The sequence below is a fragment of the Microtus oregoni genome, unplaced genomic scaffold (genome assembly GCF_018167655.1).
Source record: "Microtus oregoni isolate MIOR12 unplaced genomic scaffold, Mior012 000015F_ref0000493, whole genome shotgun sequence".
NCBI lineage: Eukaryota > Metazoa > Chordata > Mammalia > Rodentia > Cricetidae > Microtus > Microtus oregoni.
Genome location: NW_024543074.1, coordinates 27,986,283 through 28,003,740, shown reverse-complemented (window position 1 = coordinate 28,003,740; position 17,458 = coordinate 27,986,283). Strand labels below are relative to the sequence as shown.

Here is a 17,458-nt window from a genome sequence, read left to right as displayed (position 1 = left end):
GTCTTGAAAAAAAAAAAAAACAGGAAAAAATGTAAAATAGAATGGGTTTTTTATTTTCAATTTTTTCTTTACTTTTATTTTGTGTGTGTGCATGTTTTGTGTGTGCAGTGTCCATGGGGGTAAGCAGAGAGCATCAGATCCCCTAAAACCGGAGTTACATCTCTTTGTGAGCAGCCACGTGGGTGCTGGGAATCGAACTCAGGTCCTTAAACACAGAGCCATCTCTCCAGCCCGTTTTTGTTTTTTGGGTTTTTTGTTTTATTTTGTTTATTTTTGGCAGTGCTTTGCTGTGTAGTCTCAGCCGGCCTCCACCCCCAAGTTTTACAATCCTCTTGTCACATACTCTTTGCTGCTGGACTACAAACTGCCAAGCCCAGGTCTTGACAGACTCCTGTAAGTTAAACATACACTTATATGACCCGGTATAAGTTATTTACAGATATATATTTATATCCCACTCTGGTTATTTACAGAAGAGAAGTAAAGTCCACAAAAAATGACTGGTACATAGATGTTTATGGTAGCTTCGTTTCCAGTGGACAAAACCTAAAATAACTCAAATTTTTATCAGTAGAAACTTAGAAGAGAAGACGGAAGAAAGGAAAGAGGAAGGAAGAGAGGGAGGAAGGAAGGAAGGAAGGAAGGAAGGACCACCTTTAGGATTGGGAAAAAAATGTTTTTTCTAGACTGGCACTTACGGGCGAGCAGATTCTGTGACTGGTTTACTGTACTTCTGTGTCTGGTTAATCCCTACAGAGCAATAAACGTTTGCGAATAAAGAATGTGATCTTTCACACAGCAACAATTTGTCGTCACCATTCTTCTGGTTTTTAATTCTCTTATTACCTCCCATCAACAAATGCTCTCTCTACCGGCCTCAGCAAGAGGACACCGGCAGGTTCCGCCCAGATTCCAGGCAGCGCTGGAGACCACACAACCCGCGCGCGCGCGCAGTAGAGGAATGTGCGCGGGGTGGGTCGAACACTCGGGGAGCTGGACCTTGCCAGCCAGGTGCCCCGAGGGCATCCAGAGGCAGTAGACGGCACTGGGGAGTGGGCGACCCGGGAGTGGGCGGGCCGAGGGTGGCAGGGGCGGGACGCGGCTGACGCGACACCCGCGGGGGTGAGGCCGGGGGGCCGTCCCGCCCCGAGGGCAGGCGCTGAGCCCCGGTCCCGCCCCGGCCCTCTGGGGTGTGGGCTTCCTCGCTGTGTTCTGCTCCCCGTGCCTGCGAACCCGCGCGGGTGCCGGCGCCCGCAGCCAGGGTGAGGGGCCGGGGACGTGGCTCGCTGAGATCGGGGTCGGGTCCGGCTGGATCTGCTCTGGCCTTCTGACTCAGACGCACACCCAGATTTCGGGATTTCTCTCCTGGGCGGGGAGCGCGTCGTAACTTCCTCATTCCCGCCGGGACCCTCGCTTCCAGTCCGTCCGAGCTGACTTCGAGCCTCGCGGTCACCGGGATTCCTCCCTTGGATTTACCTCACCCCAGTTCGAGGCCATCCCAGCTTGGCTAGGTGCTTCTTGAACCCTGGATACAGATGAGAGGCGGGGCTGCTGGGCTCTGGTTGAAGGACTGCGGGAAGGACGGGGATTGCAGGGAGTGGATGCTAGAGGGGCGTCGGTCTGTAGCTGTAGAAGTTGAGAATCTGCTGAATGAAATGGGTGAGGACTGGGGGCGTTAGGACGGGAAGGGGTGTTTCTGTATGGGCGCGTTCCTTCCTGAGGCTTCCTCCTATTCCTAGAATGACTGCAACCCAGGAGAACCTCTTCCCTTACGGGGACTACCTGGACTCCAGCCAGTTGCACATGGAGCCAGATGAGGTTGACACTCTGCGGGAGGGAGAGGATCCAGGTACAGAAGGAGATGGCCCCCACGGAGGGGAGGATCGGGACCTGGGGCCTCCTGAAAGCTACACCCTTGGGCTTTTCTTTCCTCCCAGCTGATCGAATGCATCCCTTTCTGGCCATCTACGACCTTCAGCCTCTGAAAGTGCACCCCTTGGTGTTCGCTCCTGGGGTCCCGGTCACAGCCCAGGTGGTGGGCACGGAAAGATACACCAGCGGATCCAAGGTGGTGGGGCTGATACTAGGGAGGGTGGGAGAGGGTGGCCTGGCCAGAGTGGATTGGACCGGAAGACCTGGAGGCCATGACTTTCGGATTTTCATACCCCCAGGTGGGAACCTGTACTCTATATTCTGTCCGCCTGACTCATGGTGACTTTAGCTGGACAACCAAGAAGAAATTCCGACACTTTCAGGAGCTCCATCGGGACCTCCAGAGACATAAAGTCTTGATGAGTCTGCTCCCTCTGGCTCGGTGAGTGGGACTTGATGGCTTTCTGTGAAAGGCAAACATAGTTGTCACCCCCTGGCATCCTTCATTCCTGTCTGCCTATCTCAACCCAATCCTACCACCTAGCATAACCTTTTCTCCCCCAGCTCTGTGCTGGACACTAGTTCCCAGGAAACTTTCCCTGCTGGTTCTCTTTGTCCGTCATACTGTGCCAACATTTCAGCCAGGCTGAATGCCCAAAATGTCCTTGGCAACACCCCACCCCTCTTGTCTCCATTCCCAGGACAGAGAGAGACCCTTTCTTTTGCCAGCCTTTCTCCCACTCCAAGGCCGGCTCCAGTGTTTCAGGGATCTAGCCTGCCAGCTCTTCCCTGAGCCTTCTTCCCTCATCTCCTCCATAGCTTCGCTGTGGCCTATTCTCCAGCCCGAGAGGCCGCCAATGAGGACATTCCCTCCCTACCCCGAGGAGGTTCTGAGGGCTCTACCAGACACGCAGCCAGCAAGCAGGTATGACCAAACACCAGGTCCTATAGCAAGGTGTGGAGTATGCACAAGGCTCTGCCTTACATCTGCTTCTTTCCCAACCCCGTTCAGAAATACCTGGAAAATTACCTCAACCGCCTCCTGACCATGTCTTTCTATCGAAATTACCATGCCATGGTAAGTCCAGGGTCCAGGGTCTAGAAGCCTGGGTGTGTCTGTCTCTCTTCTCTCTCCACCCCCCCCCCCTTTTATTGACAGGGTCTTACTGTGTAACCCTGGCTAAGCTAGAACTAACCCTATAGACTAGGCTGGCCTTGAAGTGACAGATTTACCTGCTTCTGCTTCCCTAGTGCTGGGAGTAAAGGCCTGTGCCATCATGTCCTAGGATGCCTGGGGCTGACTTTTTTCTTTCTTTCTTTCTTTCTTTCTTCCTTTCTTTCTTTCTTCCTTCCTTTATTCTTTCTTTCTCTTTCTTTCTTTCTTCCTTCCTTTATTCTTTCTTTCTCTTTCTTTCTTTCTTTCTTTCGATGAGGATCATGAGATCCCCAGGGAACAAAGGGGCAGAATTAGTAGGGCTGAGGGGCTGAAAGCCAAGTGTCCCCCTGAGCTTATTTCTTCCTCTGCAGACAGAATTTTTAGAAGTCAGTCAACTCTCCTTTATCCCAGACCTCGGCTCCAAAGGACTGTGAGTGTGGGAACCCCTCTCCCAGCCTTCTGCAGGCACCATTCCCCATCTCCCTGCTTGGAAAACATGTGGTACACGTGCCTAGAGTCCCCAACTCTCCTGCTTGTCCCCGTAGGGAAGGGGTGATCCGGAAGCGCTCAGGCGGGCATCGGGTTCCTGGCTTCACCTGCTGTGGCCGGGACCAAGTTTGTTATCGATGGTCCAAGAGGTGAGGACTGGAGCTGAGCAGGGATCAGTGGGGCAGGTAAAGAGGGAGATCTGGAGGACCTGGACGGTAGATGCAGCCCCTCCCCTCCAGGTGGCTGGTGGTGAAGGACTCTTTCCTGTTGTACATGCGCCTGGAGACCGGCACCATCTCCTTTGTTCAGCTTTTCGACCCTGGCTTTGAGGTGCAGGTGGGGAAAAGGAGCACAGAGGCGCGGTATGGGGTGAGGATCGACACCTCCCACAGGTAAGGCCTCCCTGGTGTGGCCCTGAGGGGAGTTGAGCTGGAGTTGGGGGGGGGGGGCTCTTCAGTTCCTTGGTCCAGCCAGAGCTTTGACGCAGAGAACTAGTCTGTCCATGTATTTAGGATAGTCCTAGAGTAAGGGCCTGTGGTGCAGGGGATTGGAATAAATGGAGAGAAGGTGGAGGCTGGAAACAGAGGAGTGGGTGGTGCTCTTGCAGAGGCCGCAAGTTCTGTTCCTTGCACCCATGCAGGGCGGCTTATGCCCACCAGTAACTCCAGCTCCAGGGAGGCTGATGCCTTCTCCTGGATTCTGTGGGCATCTTCACACACATGTGCACATGCACACTAAAAACTTGTTTGTTTTTTGTTTTGTTTTTGAGACAGGGTTTCTCTGTAGCATTGGAGCCTGTCCTGGAACTAGCTCTGTAGACCAGGCTGGCATCGAACTCACAGAGATCCACCTGCCTCTGCCTCCCAAGTGCTGGGATTAAAGGTGTGCGCCATCACAGCCAAATGAAACCTTTTTTAAAAAAAGTCTGCATGGGGCTGGAGAGATGGCTCAGTGGTTAAGAGCATTGCCCACTCTTCCAAAGGTCTTGAGTTCAATTCCCAGCAACCACATGGTGGCCCACAACCATCTGTAATGAGGTCTGGTACCCTCTTCTGGCTAACTGTATAAATAATAAATAAATAAATATTTTTAAAAAAAAGTCTGCATGGTAATGGACACCTGTAATCCCAGCCCTTGGGAGGCTAAGCTGGGAGGATTGGCTCTGTAGAGCTCTATAGTGAAACTCTGACTTAAGAAAAGGGAGAGAGGGAAGGAGGGAGGAAAGGAAGCTAAACTCCATTTGCTTATTCAACAATGTTATTGTCAAATGCGTGTCTGATACAGTGCTGGTCTCTGGAAACCCACCTAGGAGTTGGGTTCAGTATGTCTGTGGACTCCAGCTTAGGGGCTACTGGGGGAATAAAGAGACGGTAGCAGCCAAGGTGGGGAGGTGTCTCTGGGCAAGACTGTGGGCTGAAGGAGAAGGATTAGTGGTAAAGCGTCTTTTTTCTGTGCAGGTCCCTGATACTCAAATGTGGCAGCTACCGGCAGGCACGGTGGTGGGGCCAGGAGATCACGGAGCTGGCACAGGGTCCAGGCAGAGATTTCCTACAGCTACATCGACATGACAGCTATGCCCCGCCCCGGCCCGGCACCTTGGCCCGGTGGTGAGACCCTGATGTCCTTTCTGAGCTTCTGTGTAGCTTTCTTTCCGCCTTGCTATTCTCTGAGTTCATGATCCTCCCTCTTATCTCCTCTGACCTCATGTCCGTACTTTTATATCTCTCATCTCTCTGACCGCTTTACCTCTAGTTTTTTTTCAAGACAAGGTTTCTTTTTGTAGCTTTGGATCCTGTCCCTGAACTCACTCTGTAGACCAGGCTGGCCTTAAACTCATAGAGATCCACCTGCCTCTGCATCCCAAGTGCTGGGATTAAAGGCGTGCGCCACCACCCGGCCCCCTTAACCTCCTTAACCACATTGATTTGTCTGCTTTCTCATGATCTTCTAACTTGGCCATGTCCTTTGTCCTCTAACCTCCCTGATTCTTATGAGCATTATAACCACAGGGAGCTCCCAAATCTGTTTGATTTGTTCTATCCCTTAAATACTTAATAAGCATTTAAATCTTAAGCACTTGCTATGTGCTCCATGCGGTAGTGGCAATAAGACACAGGCCTCTCCGGTTTAGGGGAGGAGGTGATCTAATTATATACCTATGTGAACTCACCACGGGGTGGTAGATGTATGGACAGGCACACACAGGGGAGCACTGCCCCAGGGAGGATGTCAGGACAGGCTTCCAGAGGCATAGGGAGGGCATAGCGCTGAGGGTCCGGTGAGTCCGTGGCTCCAGATCTCGCAGAATCTAGCATGCTGAGCCAGGAGGTTGACTGACCTTCTTCAAAGGCAAAATGGGCATAAGAGGAAATTTTTCTTAGCGGTGGTGTTGAGATTAATTTTTTTTTTATTTATTGCCTTACTTTTGCAGCATTGGGGATTAAACCTGGGATGCCATAAATGCTAGGCAAGCATTCTACCACTAAGATAAAGCTACTTGTGTGTGCACTTGTGTGTGTGTGTGTATGTACTTGTGTGTGTGTGTGTATCCACTTGTGTGTGTGTGTCCAGGTGTGTGTGTATGTGGCCAGGTGTGTGTGTGTGTCCAGGTGTGTGTGTGTGTGTGTGTAAAAATCAGAGATTGGCCGTCATTGTCATCCTCTATCAATTTCCATTTTAAAAACATTTATTATTTTATGTGTGCGTGTTTTATGTGGCATGTGTAGCTGGGCACCACAGGCATGCAATGCCCTACAGGTCAGAAGAAAGCACTGGATCCCCTGGATCTGGAGTTATGGAAGGCTGTGAGCCACCATATGGGTGCTGGGAATTGAACTTGGGTCTTCTGCAAGAACAAGGGCTTTTAACCATTGCACGTGTCTCAGGCACCTCCATTTTAATTTTGAGACGGTGTCTGGAGCTTACCGATTTGGCTAGACTGGCTGGGCAGCAAGCCCGTGAGATCTGCCAGTCTCTAGTCCTGCCCTGGCACTGGACTTACGGGCATGTGCTGCTCTGCCTGGCTTTCTTATTTTGGTGCTGAAGACCTGAGCTCAGCTCATCATGCTCACACAGCAAGCCCCTTAAACCATCGAGCCCAGCACCGTTTCCTTCTCCTTTTATTGTTTTGTGTGTATGGTGTACATGTTAGTGTGTGCAGGTGTGCGTGAACATGTGTGTGTGTGTGTGCATGTGAAGGCCAAGGACAACTGAGATTTTCCTGAGCTACTCCTCACCTTAGTTTTTACTTGTTTGTCTATTTGCTTATTTTTATGTGTGTGAATGTTTTATCTGCATGTATGTATGCACACCATATGTGTGCTTGGTGCCCAATGGTGCCAGAAAGAGAAGTGTCAGATCCCTTGGAACTGGAGTTACAGATGGTTGTGAACTGCCATGTGGGTGGGTGCTGGGAACCAAACCTGGGTCCTCTGCAAGAGCAGTAAACACTCTTAACTGCTGAGATCTCTCTCCAACTCCAATCACTTCATTTTTTTTTTTTGAGCTAGGTTCTCTGAACCTAGAACTTACTAATTTAACTGTAATGGTTAGCAAGCAAACTCTCAGAATCTGCCTCTGTCTGCCTCCTCAGTGCTGGGATAATAGACATGTGCTGGGCTCTATTTTGTGTGTTTTGCATGTGTGTCTTTGTACCACATGCATGCTTGGTGTCCATGGAGACCAGATGAGGTCATTGTATTCCCCTGGAACTGGAGTTAAACACTGTTGCAAACCAGGCAGAGGCGGGAGGATCTCTATGAGTTTGAGGCCACCCTGATCTACGGAGCAAGTTCCAGGATAGCCAAGGCTACACAGAAAAACCCTGTCTTGAAACAACCCAAAACCAAACCAAAACAAAAACTGTTAGAAACTGCCATGTGGGTGCTGAGAATCGAACCTAGGTCCTCTGGAAGAACAGCCAGTGCTGTTAGCCATTGAGCCTTTTCTCTAGCCCTGGTTTGTTTGTTTATTTATTTATTTATTTTGATTTTTCAAGACAGGGTTTCTCTGTAACTTTGGAGCCTGTCCTGGAACTAGCTCTGTAGACCAGGCTGGCCTCGAACTCACAGAGATCCTCCTGCCTCTGCCTCCCGAGTGCTGGGATTAAAGGCGGGCGCCACCACCGCCTGGCACCCTGGTTTATTTTTAATACATGAGTACTAGCCACTATTTGTGTAGAGCTTACTGTGTGCCAGGAATGAAGCATGTTTCACATATTAACCTGTTGCATCCTCTGAACTCTTACTAGGCAAGCACAGTTGAAGGAGTGGAGACAAGAACATGCTGGGTAACTTACCCAGGGTCGTACAGTGACAGTGGAACTGGGATTTGCATGCAAGCAGTTGGAGTCAAGGCCGCTCCTGGCCACCCTCCTGGACTGAGGAGTCAAATGAAAGGGTGTGGCTCAGTGGGAGGCTATTTGCCTATCACCAGAGAGATCCTGAACTTGGTCTCCAGCACTTAGGGAAAAAAGTACAGTGATGTATAAGTAAAAAAATTCAAGCTAGATGTGATGGTGGAGAGACCTGTAATCCCAGCATTTGAGAGAGACAGGAGAATTGATTCAAGTCTGAGGACAGCCTGGACTACACAGTCAGGGTAAGACACTATCTTGAAATAAAAACAGTTGCACAAAGCAGTTGTAATTGCCACTCCCTGCCTCACCCCATTGTTTTGTAGCCCCCTCCAGTCAGTTGCATTTCTCCTCCCAGAAGTAACCTTGGCAACAGTTTTGTGTTCTCTGGCATCACCTGCATGTTCTTATACGCATGTGCATATGTTACTTTTTACTTTAACGCAAACGGGATTGTCAACTCTATTTTAGTCTCAGTTTTCTTCCATTTAAAGACTGGACATTTACAGGCTGGAGAGGTGACTCAGTGGCTGTTCTTCCAGAGGACCCACGTTAATTCTCAGCACCCACATGCAGCTCACAACTGTCTGTAACTCCAGTTCCAGGGGATCCAACTCCCCCACATGGACATGAATACAAACAGAACACCAATGCACATAAAATTAAATAAAGTCTTTGAAAAGAAAAGACTGGACACTTAGGTTAGTTTTTTCTTTCTGTCTTTAAGATAACATCCCCCATAAACATAATCTTTGCCTAAATATTTAGAATATGTATTCCTAGAAATACAGTTACTGGCTGTCAAAATGACTCAGCAGGTAAAGGCACTTTGCCAAGCTTGACAAGCTGAGTTTGACCCCTGGGATTCACACAGTGTAAGAGTCCTGACTCCCTGAAATTGTCCCTGGTCTTTTCCCTGCCCCCCACCCTCCAAATAAATCAATGCAACATTTTTTATTTATTTATTTATTGCTGGGCATTGGTAGCACACACCTTTGATCCCAGCTTGGGAGGCAAAGAGAGGCAGATCTCTGTGAGTTTGAGGCCAGCCTGGTCTACAAGAGCTAGTTACAGGACACTTAGAACTGTTACACAGAGAAACCCTGTCTCAAAAAAAACAATAAATAAATAAATAAGAATTTTTTTTTTTAAATAAAGAGCCTAGGTATGATGTCATACACCTTTAATCCTGCACTAGGGAGGCAGAGGCAGTGTTTTTCCAAGTTCAAGTCCAGCCTGGTCTACATAGATGGTTTAAGACTAGCAGGCTGCGGAGAGAGATCCTGTCAAAAAACAAAACGAAAACAAAATTGCCATATATATTTAATGGCATTAAAGAGTATGTATTTGAAAAAATTTGAGGTTTATGTTGGCTGGATGTAGCTCAACAATAGAACACTGGCATGTGCAAAGAACTGAGAGTCAAACCTTCAAGGCCGGCCTGGACCACAGTGAGATCCTGTCTCAAAAAGGTCGATAACCGGTTCCTGTGGTTGGTGAGAATACCCGCTTCTTACACGCTGATACTGTTACAGATGAGTGTCTTTCGTGGTTTGGTTTGGTTGAGACAGGTCTTCCTGCCTTACCGTGCTGAAAGCTGAGGTTATAGACACAAAGCACCACGCCTGGCTGAAGGCACTGTTTCCTTTAAAAAGCCAGGCGTGGCAGTGCACGCCTTTAACCCCAGCGCTTGGGAGGCAGAGGCTGTCCAGTCTATGAGTTGGAAGCCAGCCTGGTCTACAGAGTAAATTCAAGGACAGCCAGGGCTACTTATTTAACTTGAATTCCTTGTGAATGTGACATTTCAAACTTTCGGTAATAGTCTGGCCTCAGCCTGGGGTTACAGGCCCTCCCCTGATTTCTTGTTAATTAGGGAACTGAGCGTTTTGCCCTATGACCGACCGACCATCTTAGTATCTGCTGTGAACTGCCAGCTCTGATTCTTTGCTTACTCTTCAGCTTCTCTGTTTTTCCTTTCATTTGCTTCCTATTGTTCTGCTGGAGCTGTTTAATGTGTGATGAATTCATCCTTGCGGTCTTTGGTCAGTTTCTGTATGATCGTGTTTTGTCATTCTTACTTAGCTCATTCTGGCACGTCACACCGATTAATCCCACTCGATGTATTTGATACGTTCTAACCTCTCTGATCATTCCTGATCTCTGACCCTGCCGTCACCTCTGACCCATGACTATCCTCCGGTCTTTACTCTCCAGAACTTTCTGGCTTCTGACTCCCCTGACCTCCTTGGCTTGGCCTCCCCCCAGGTTTGTGAATGGGGCAGGTTACTTTGCTGCTGTGGCAGACGCCATCCTGCGAGCTCGGGAGGAAATTTTCATCACGGACTGGTGGTGAGTGAGGTCAGGTGCAAGGGATAAAGGGGTATAAGGGGTGGGGGAAGAGCTGTGCCTGGGGTCTGGGGGAGGGGGAGCTGTCTTCACCTTGGCTTGCTCCTTACCCACTGCCCTGACTTCCAGGTTGAGTCCTGAGATTTACCTGAAGCGTCCAGCCCATTCAGAGGACTGGAGACTGGACGTTATGCTCAAGAGGAAGGCGGTGAGGAGTGGGTTGGCTGTGGGTGGGAGTTAACTGGAAGGACTTCAGCAGGAGTCGTTCAAGGAGAAGGTTGGGAGTCTGAGGCTTCAGGACCAGGAACTGTCCCCCTCCTGGCTCAGGAGGTCAGCTGTCACCTCCTGGTTCCCTCTTCAGGATACTCACATAGATTAGGTTCCCACTACTCAGACCCTTTCTGTGCTGTCTGGTGTAGATGGCTGTGTCTCTTTGCTGGGCAGCATCCTAAGTCCCAGCACAAAAGCACGGCACCTGTAACACACCAAGCATTTGTGAGTGCTTTGTTTTTAAGACAGTTCCTTGTCTGGCCTGGAACTCTCTATATAGACCAGGCTGGCAAACTTGGAGATCCGCCTGCCTCTGCCTCATCAGTGCTGGGATTAAAGGTGCAGGCCACCACATCTGGCATTAGTGAATGTCGATGTGAATGCGGACAAGAGAAAGGACTCATGGATGATGGGGAGAGTGGATAGATGGTAGAAAACGGGGGTGGTGGCACCCACCTGTAATTCCAGCACTTGGGACATGGAGATGAGCGGAAGGTTAGCCTTGGCTGTGTACTGAATATTATACCAGCTTGGACTAAAGTCTGTTTCTCAAACAGGAATAAAAAAGACCAGGGAGATGAATGGAAGGATATGACGTGGGAAGGTGGAGGTGATTAGGTCGATGGCAGACAGGAGTTAAGATGATGAGTAGATGGTTGGGGCGATGCCTGGTTAGGTTATGAAAGGTGGGTGGATAGATGAGTGGGAGAGCCTTCTGCTGCAAGCGCCATGACGGGTGCACGAGGGAGAGCATCCAGGAAGGGCGGAGGGGCATACAGGAATCCTGAGCATGGGAGTCAGATGGGGCCACTTGGGGAGAGGCACTAGGATTTGGTTTTCCCACTTACTACCAGGAAGAAGGTGTCCGTATATCCATACTGCTGTTTAAGGAAGTGGAACTGGCCTTGGGCATCAACAGTGGCTATAGCAAGAGGGTGCTGATGCTGCTGCACCCCAACATAAAGGTGATGTTCAGGCCTGAGTCCCTTTCTACACCACAGCCACTGCCCTTCCTCTCCATGAAATGTCTCATCCTCCATCTTTCCCTGCCCAGTCCTCTCACCTAAACCCTCCCCATCCACTCCTCCACCCAATTCTAGGTGATGCGCCACCCAGACCTTGTGACACTGTGGGCCCATCATGAGAAGCTCCTGGTGGTAGACCAAGTAGTGGCTTTCTTGGGGGGGCTGGACCTTGCCTATGGCCGCTGGGATGATGTGCAGTACCGACTGACTGACCTTGGGGACCCCTCTGAATCTACAGATTCACAGGTAATTGCCCAAGGCCATCCTGAGCTCCCCCAAGGCCAGGTACTCTATGTTTACACCCTTCCCAGCACTGCCGAGCTGCAGAGGCTCCTCAGCCGTTCAGAGACTCCAGGAAGCTATGCTGTTGTTTCTGGGACAGGGTCTAACTGTATAGCCCAAGCTATCCAAAATCTGTCATCCCCCATCTCAGCTTCCAGATTGCTGAGATTATAGAGATGTCAGTCAGGAGGATTTCAAGTTTGAGGCCAGCCTGGGATGGACACACACACACATGTCTGACTCGGACTGGACTGCAGTTGACCGGGGAGGTTAGGGGAGCAGCCTCTGCTGCGGTGCACCTGTCTTCTCTTTGGCCTGACCCCATGACCTCACTTTGCCTGGATGTGGTGTATTCTTCCTACAGACGCCCACAGCAGGCGCAGACCCTGCAGCCACCCCAGACCTGTCGCATAACCGACTCTTCTGGTTGGGAAAGGACTACAGCAATCTCATCACCAAGGACTGGGTGCAGCTGGATCGGCCTTTCGAAGGTGAGGCTCCCTCCCCCAAGGCCTCCAGGAGCTGATAGCTGAGGCAGAAGCTGAGGTGAAATGAGTCACGGAGAGTGCGGCCTTCCCTCTGGAAGGTTCCTTCTCTACATCTCCCTTTTCTTCCCCGTCTTAGTCAGGGTTACTGTTGCTGTGAGGAAACCCATGACAAAAAGCGACTTGGGGAGGAAAGGGGTTATTTCCACATCATTGTTCATCAAAGGAAGTCAGGACAGGAAGTCAAGCATGGCAGGAACCTGGAGGCAGGAGCTACTGCAGAGACCATGGAGAGATGCTGCTTACTGGCTTGCTCCCTATGGCTTGCTCAGCCTGCTTTCTTAAAGAACCCAGGACCATCAGCCCAGGGGTGGTCCTACCCACAATGGTTGGGCCCTTCCACATCAATCACTAATAGGAAAATGCCCTACAGGCTTGCCCAATCTTACGGAGGCATTATCTCAATGGCGGTTCCCTCCTCTCTGATGACTCTAGCTTGAGTCAAGTTGACAAGCCAGCACACTCCTGTTCCAAGTATCCCCAACACGCCAGCCCTCACTTCTCCCTTAACTCTCCTGGGACTTCCAGATTTTATTGACAGAGAGACCTCACCTAGGATGCCATGGAGGGATGTCGGCGTGGTTGTACACGGCGCAGCTGCCCGGGACCTTGCCCGCCACTTCATCCAGCGCTGGAACTTCACGAAGGTGCTGACTCCGGAGGGAGGGAGGGAAAAGCCAGGTTCGGCCTCTCACCTTCTGCTGACTCTGCTGTCCCTTCATGGCAGACCACCAAGGCCAAGTACAAGATACCCACGTACCCCTACCTGCTGCCCAAGTCCACCAGCACTGCTAACCATCTGCCTTTCACCATCCCAGGCGGGCAGTGCACCACTGTGCAGGTGACAGTCCTGATCAGCCAGCCCCTACCCTCCCTCTCATTAGCCCGCAGCACCTTCCCCCCACCCCAGAGCCCACTCCCACCCCCCACCGTGCCCAGTTTCTCCTCTCCTGGTTTTATAAACCACATTCTATTCACCATGCCATAGGTCTTGAGGTCTGTGGACCGATGGTCAGCGGGAACTTTGGAGAACTCCATCCTCAATGCCTACCTACATACCATCAGAGAGAGCCAGCACTTTCTGTACATTGAGGTCTGACTGGGGCAGAAGTGGAGGGAGAAGATGGCAAGGATGTCCCAGCAGAGGGCCTGGGGACGTCAGGAGGATCAGTCTTTGAGGCCTGGCCTGGCTGGGACCTTGGACTGGGGCCAGAGGTCAAGACCAGGATGCTGATGTTTCTCTGATCCTTTCCCCAGAACCAGTTCTTTATTAGCTGCTCGGATGGGCGTACCGTTCTGAACAAGGTGGGCGATGAGATTGTGGACAGAATCCTGAAGGCCCACAAGTAAGGCGGAGATGGGGCATTGCGGAAGCCCAGGTGTAGGGGCAGAATGCGTTTTGGGGATCATCCCACCTCTGACTGTTGTCTCCCAGACAGGGGCAGTGTTTCCGAGTCTACGTGCTTTTGCCTTTGCTCCCTGGCTTTGAGGGTGACATCTCCACAGGGGGTGGGAACTCAATCCAGGCCATTCTGCACTTCACTTACAGGTGACTTCCCCACAGTGAGACTCCCCCTTCATGGCCCCGGCACACTAGGTCACACTAGTGTCCTTTCCACCCTGTCCTGACCCCTCCCTGCCTCTCTCAGCTCTTCCCTTCCTCCTTCAGCCTCTGCCTCCCTCACCCTTTCTTTCCTCTCAGGACCCTGTGTCGTGGGGAATATTCAATCTTACACCGTCTCAAAGCAGCCAGTGAGTGCTGGGGGCTCAAGGCCTGGACCCCCGACAGGGAGGCAGCTTGGGTAGCTGGAGTCCTGGGAATTGGGGAAGGACACTGTCATTCTTGCACGCTCCTCAGCCTGCAGGTGGCTTTTCACTGCTGGGATGAGGTGGGATGGAGTCCCATCCACTCACAGGAGACGCCTCTCACTCCGCTGCCCCTCCCCCACCTCTCTCGTGTACAGTGGGGACAGCGTGGCGGGATTACGTGTCCATCTGTGGGCTTCGCACACATGGGGAGCTGGGCGGACACCCGATCTCTGAGCTCATCTATATCCACAGCAAGCTGCTCATTGCAGATGACAGGACAGTCATCATTGGTCAGTGCTACACCCGGTCCTCTGTCAAGAGAGGGGCTGGGAGGCTCAGAGTGAAGCTCACAGTGAGGGGCTTCAGGCTCGTGCTCTGGCTAAAGGGGATGAGGTGCTGGGAAGACCCTCCTGGGCCCAAGTAGACACAGTGTGCCCTTGAACTCATCCCAGGTTCTGCGAACATCAACGACAGGAGCTTGCTGGGGAAACGGGACAGTGAGCTAGCCATACTGATTGAGGATACAGAAATGGAGGCGTCCCTCATGGATGGGGTGGAGTACCAGGCAGGCAGGTTTGCCTTGAGTTTGCGGAAGCACTGTTTCAGGTAGGAGTGCAGGTAGATGTGGGGGTGATGGGAGGGGCTGCCCTTTGAGCTAGATGCGAGGATTTCCTAGAGCTGGTACCAGATTTACCAGACTAATCCAGTTACGGTCTCAACCAATTAGGAACACACATATACTGGAAGTTGCTACGTGCATAGGCTGACCTTGAACTCTTGATCTTCCAGCCTCTGCATTCAAAGTTACTATGCCCAGCTAAAGTAATTGTTTTTTTAAAAACATCAAAGTAAGAAAGACCAATCAAAGCCCCACTAGGTGGTCTAACATGTATTCTTACCATTTATCACAGCTGTTTGGAAGTACCAGGTGTTGAGGTTTCTTAAGGAACTTAATTTGGCCCACTGGTACCATTCTTCTCTAGTGTGATTCTTGGGGCAAATACCCGGCCAGACCTGGATCTCCGAGACCCCGTCTGTGACGACTTCTTCCAGCTGTGGCAAGAAACAGCCGAGAACAATGCCAACATCTATGAGCAGGTAGAAGCTGGGGAAGGTCTGGCATGAGGAATTGATGGGTTATCCTGTGCAGAAAGGCAATGCCTCTGGGGAGCATTTTCTACTAGGATTCAGTAGTCCAGGGGTGCCGAGAGATGGCATAGGGGATGAGGAGTCCAGCCAATCTCAGTTGGCTCCCATGTCCGCTCTTCTACCCTAGATCTTCCGCTGCCTGCCGTCCAATGCCACTCGTTCCCTGCGGTCTCTCCGGGAGTACGTGGCTGTGGAACCCTTGGCCACGGTCAGCCCTTCTTTGGCACAGTCTGAACTCAGCCACATCCAGGGCCACCTAGTTCACTTCCCCCTCAAGTTTCTGGAGGATGAGTCTCTGTTGCCCCCGCTGGGGAGCAAGGAGGGCATGATCCCTTTAGAAGTATGGACGTAGCTGAGGCTTCAGCCTGGCAGCAGCCACAGCCGCTGGGCTCCATGGTGCCTGATCCTTGCCACAAACCCTGAGTTCCAAGGGCAGTGCCCTCTGATCCCTAGAGAGGACATCTCTAAGGAATACTAGAGAACCACAGAGGACCTTTGAGAAGTAACCCAAGGGAGCACTCCCAAGCCTGGCCTGGGGAGGCAGGAGAGCATTCCGGAGAGGTTTGTCCTCCCACCACCTAGTTCAAACCACTGCTCATAGAAGCCTAACTCTTACTAGGAGGCCTGAAGTCAGGCCTTTTATTCCAGGAAAAGGAGCTCCTGTCCTGGGTCTTCTTCATCTCACTCTTCCTCCTGCCCTTGAATTCCCTATGTGCCCCAGGGCCTCTCTCCCAGTCTATCGCTGCCAAGATGGAGGGAGAACGGAGCCACTTTTGACGGCAGTTCCCCACCCACAGTGGTGGGGAAGACACTGTAACTGCCTCCACCAGCCTGCTGACAGACACTAACTTTGTATTGGTTCATCAAACATTTCATAAATAAAAGTGTAGAAAGGGCCCATGCCTCTTCTTAGCAGTGATGTATGTCGTCATAGGCTCTCCCTGCCTGCACAGGACACCCGTCCTCACCTCTCTGCCTAGATTCTTGTTTATTCTGTTCGCATATCTGTGTCTCAAGTTCATTCACCTAATTCCTGAAGGAAGATGAGGACCAAACTGTGTCTGTGTATGTGCGCACACACATATTTCCATAACTTCATATGTCTGAGGTATTTTGCAATTAGAAAATGTTGAGCACAGGTAGCCACAGAAGCACAAAGAAACTCAGAGGGGTGGAGGATTTAGGAAGGCTTCACCGAGGGTGTATGGGGGGTGGGTACTGATGTGGGCCAAAGGCTTTGGGTTGTGGGCCCATCCGATCTGAGAGTAGCCCTTCAGTTCTCTCAAGGTGCTTACTGTCAAGTCTGATGACTTGAGTTTGACCCCCAAGACCCACATGGTGGAAGGAGAGAACAGATTCCTGAAAACTGTCCTCTGACCTCCACACCCAGGCCATGGCATTCCCGTGTGCACATACACAATAAATTGATTAATTTTAAAAATTAACTAAAAATTTTTTTGCTCACACCTTTGAGAGACAGAAGCAGGCAGATCTCTTGAGTTCAAGGCTAGCCTGATCTGCAGGACAGCCAGGGCTATACAGACCCCTCTCTCAAATCCCCCACAAAAAGACCACTAACCTTGACTTCCAGCCTTCACTGTACATGTCTACACACACAAACACACACACCTGTGTACCTCCAAACAGATGCGCACACACACAAAACAAAACACTAATCTCCGAGAAATCCGCCTCCCACACACAGAAATTCCAGGTACTAATTAGCATCCAATGCATTAATTAGTCTCATTGTCAGCACTTAAATATCTCCTTCCCTGGGGGACCATTCCTTTACTGTAAGGTGGGGGCAGCAGCACCCCAAGCTGGGCCTGGGGATAGACTGGCTTCTTATTCCACATAGCAGCCTTCTAGTTCTTACCCATGGAGTGTCTAAAGACAGGGTCTTGCTGCGAAGACCAGCAAGGCTGCAGCAATCCTGTCTCTGCTTCATGCCCAGCTGAGACAGGGTCTTGTACAACTCAGGCTGGCCTCTAATTCCTGATCCTTGAGCCTCGTGCCTCAACCTCCTGCGGGCAGGGATTGCAGGAATGAATAAGCCCGGCTGTAGTCCAGGTTCCTGATCGAAGGCTAATATAGTGTAGGGGAGGAAAGCAAGGCAGCCACCCTGTCTCTTTACGAACACGAGTCGGCTGCCACCAGT

At 51.0% G+C, this 17,458-nt stretch overlaps 1 protein-coding gene across 4 annotated transcripts; it reads left to right on the top strand.

Annotated features, from left to right (window-relative positions):
* Window positions 1-1,372: 1,372 nt before the first annotated feature.
* Window positions 1,373-16,190, top strand: Pld2 (phospholipase D2). 4 transcript variants are annotated; one of them, XM_041665604.1, is made up of 25 exons: window positions 1,373-1,511; window positions 1,740-1,849; window positions 1,938-2,068; window positions 2,172-2,314; window positions 2,692-2,797; window positions 2,885-2,950; window positions 3,400-3,458; window positions 3,574-3,666; window positions 3,757-3,909; window positions 4,975-5,124; window positions 10,137-10,220; window positions 10,347-10,425; window positions 11,342-11,452; window positions 11,588-11,758; window positions 12,159-12,285; window positions 12,868-12,986; window positions 13,067-13,180; window positions 13,328-13,432; window positions 13,597-13,685; window positions 13,775-13,888; window positions 14,042-14,091; window positions 14,304-14,438; window positions 14,601-14,754; window positions 15,132-15,246; window positions 15,425-16,190. In XM_041665604.1, the coding sequence occupies exons 2-25, from the start codon at window positions 1,741-1,743 to the stop codon at window positions 15,647-15,649; spliced, it is 2,802 nt and encodes a 933-aa protein (XP_041521538.1). In that variant the 5' UTR covers window positions 1,373-1,511; window position 1,740; the 3' UTR covers window positions 15,650-16,190. The 4 variants fall into 4 exon arrangements, with proteins under 4 accessions (XP_041521538.1, XP_041521539.1, XP_041521540.1 ...); XM_041665605.1 differs by lacking the exon at window positions 1,373-1,511 and adding an exon at window positions 1,535-1,659; XM_041665606.1 differs by lacking the exon at window positions 1,373-1,511 and adding an exon at window positions 1,616-1,659 and having other exon boundaries at window positions 1,756-1,849.
* The last annotated feature ends 1,268 nt before the right edge of the window (window positions 16,191-17,458 follow it).

Bases quoted from the DNA above. Each gene is read 5' to 3' on its own strand.
- Pld2 (XM_041665604.1), top strand. From the start codon at position 1,741: ATGACTGCAACCCAGGAGAACCTCTTCCCTTACGGGGACTACCTGGAC. The intron at 11,759-12,158 runs GTAATTGCCCAA...TTCTTCCTACAG, and splicing joins CTGAATCTACAGATTCACAG to ACGCCCACAGCAGGCGCAGA. The intron at 13,433-13,596 runs GTCTGACTGGGG...TCCTTTCCCCAG, and splicing joins AGCACTTTCTGTACATTGAG to AACCAGTTCTTTATTAGCTG.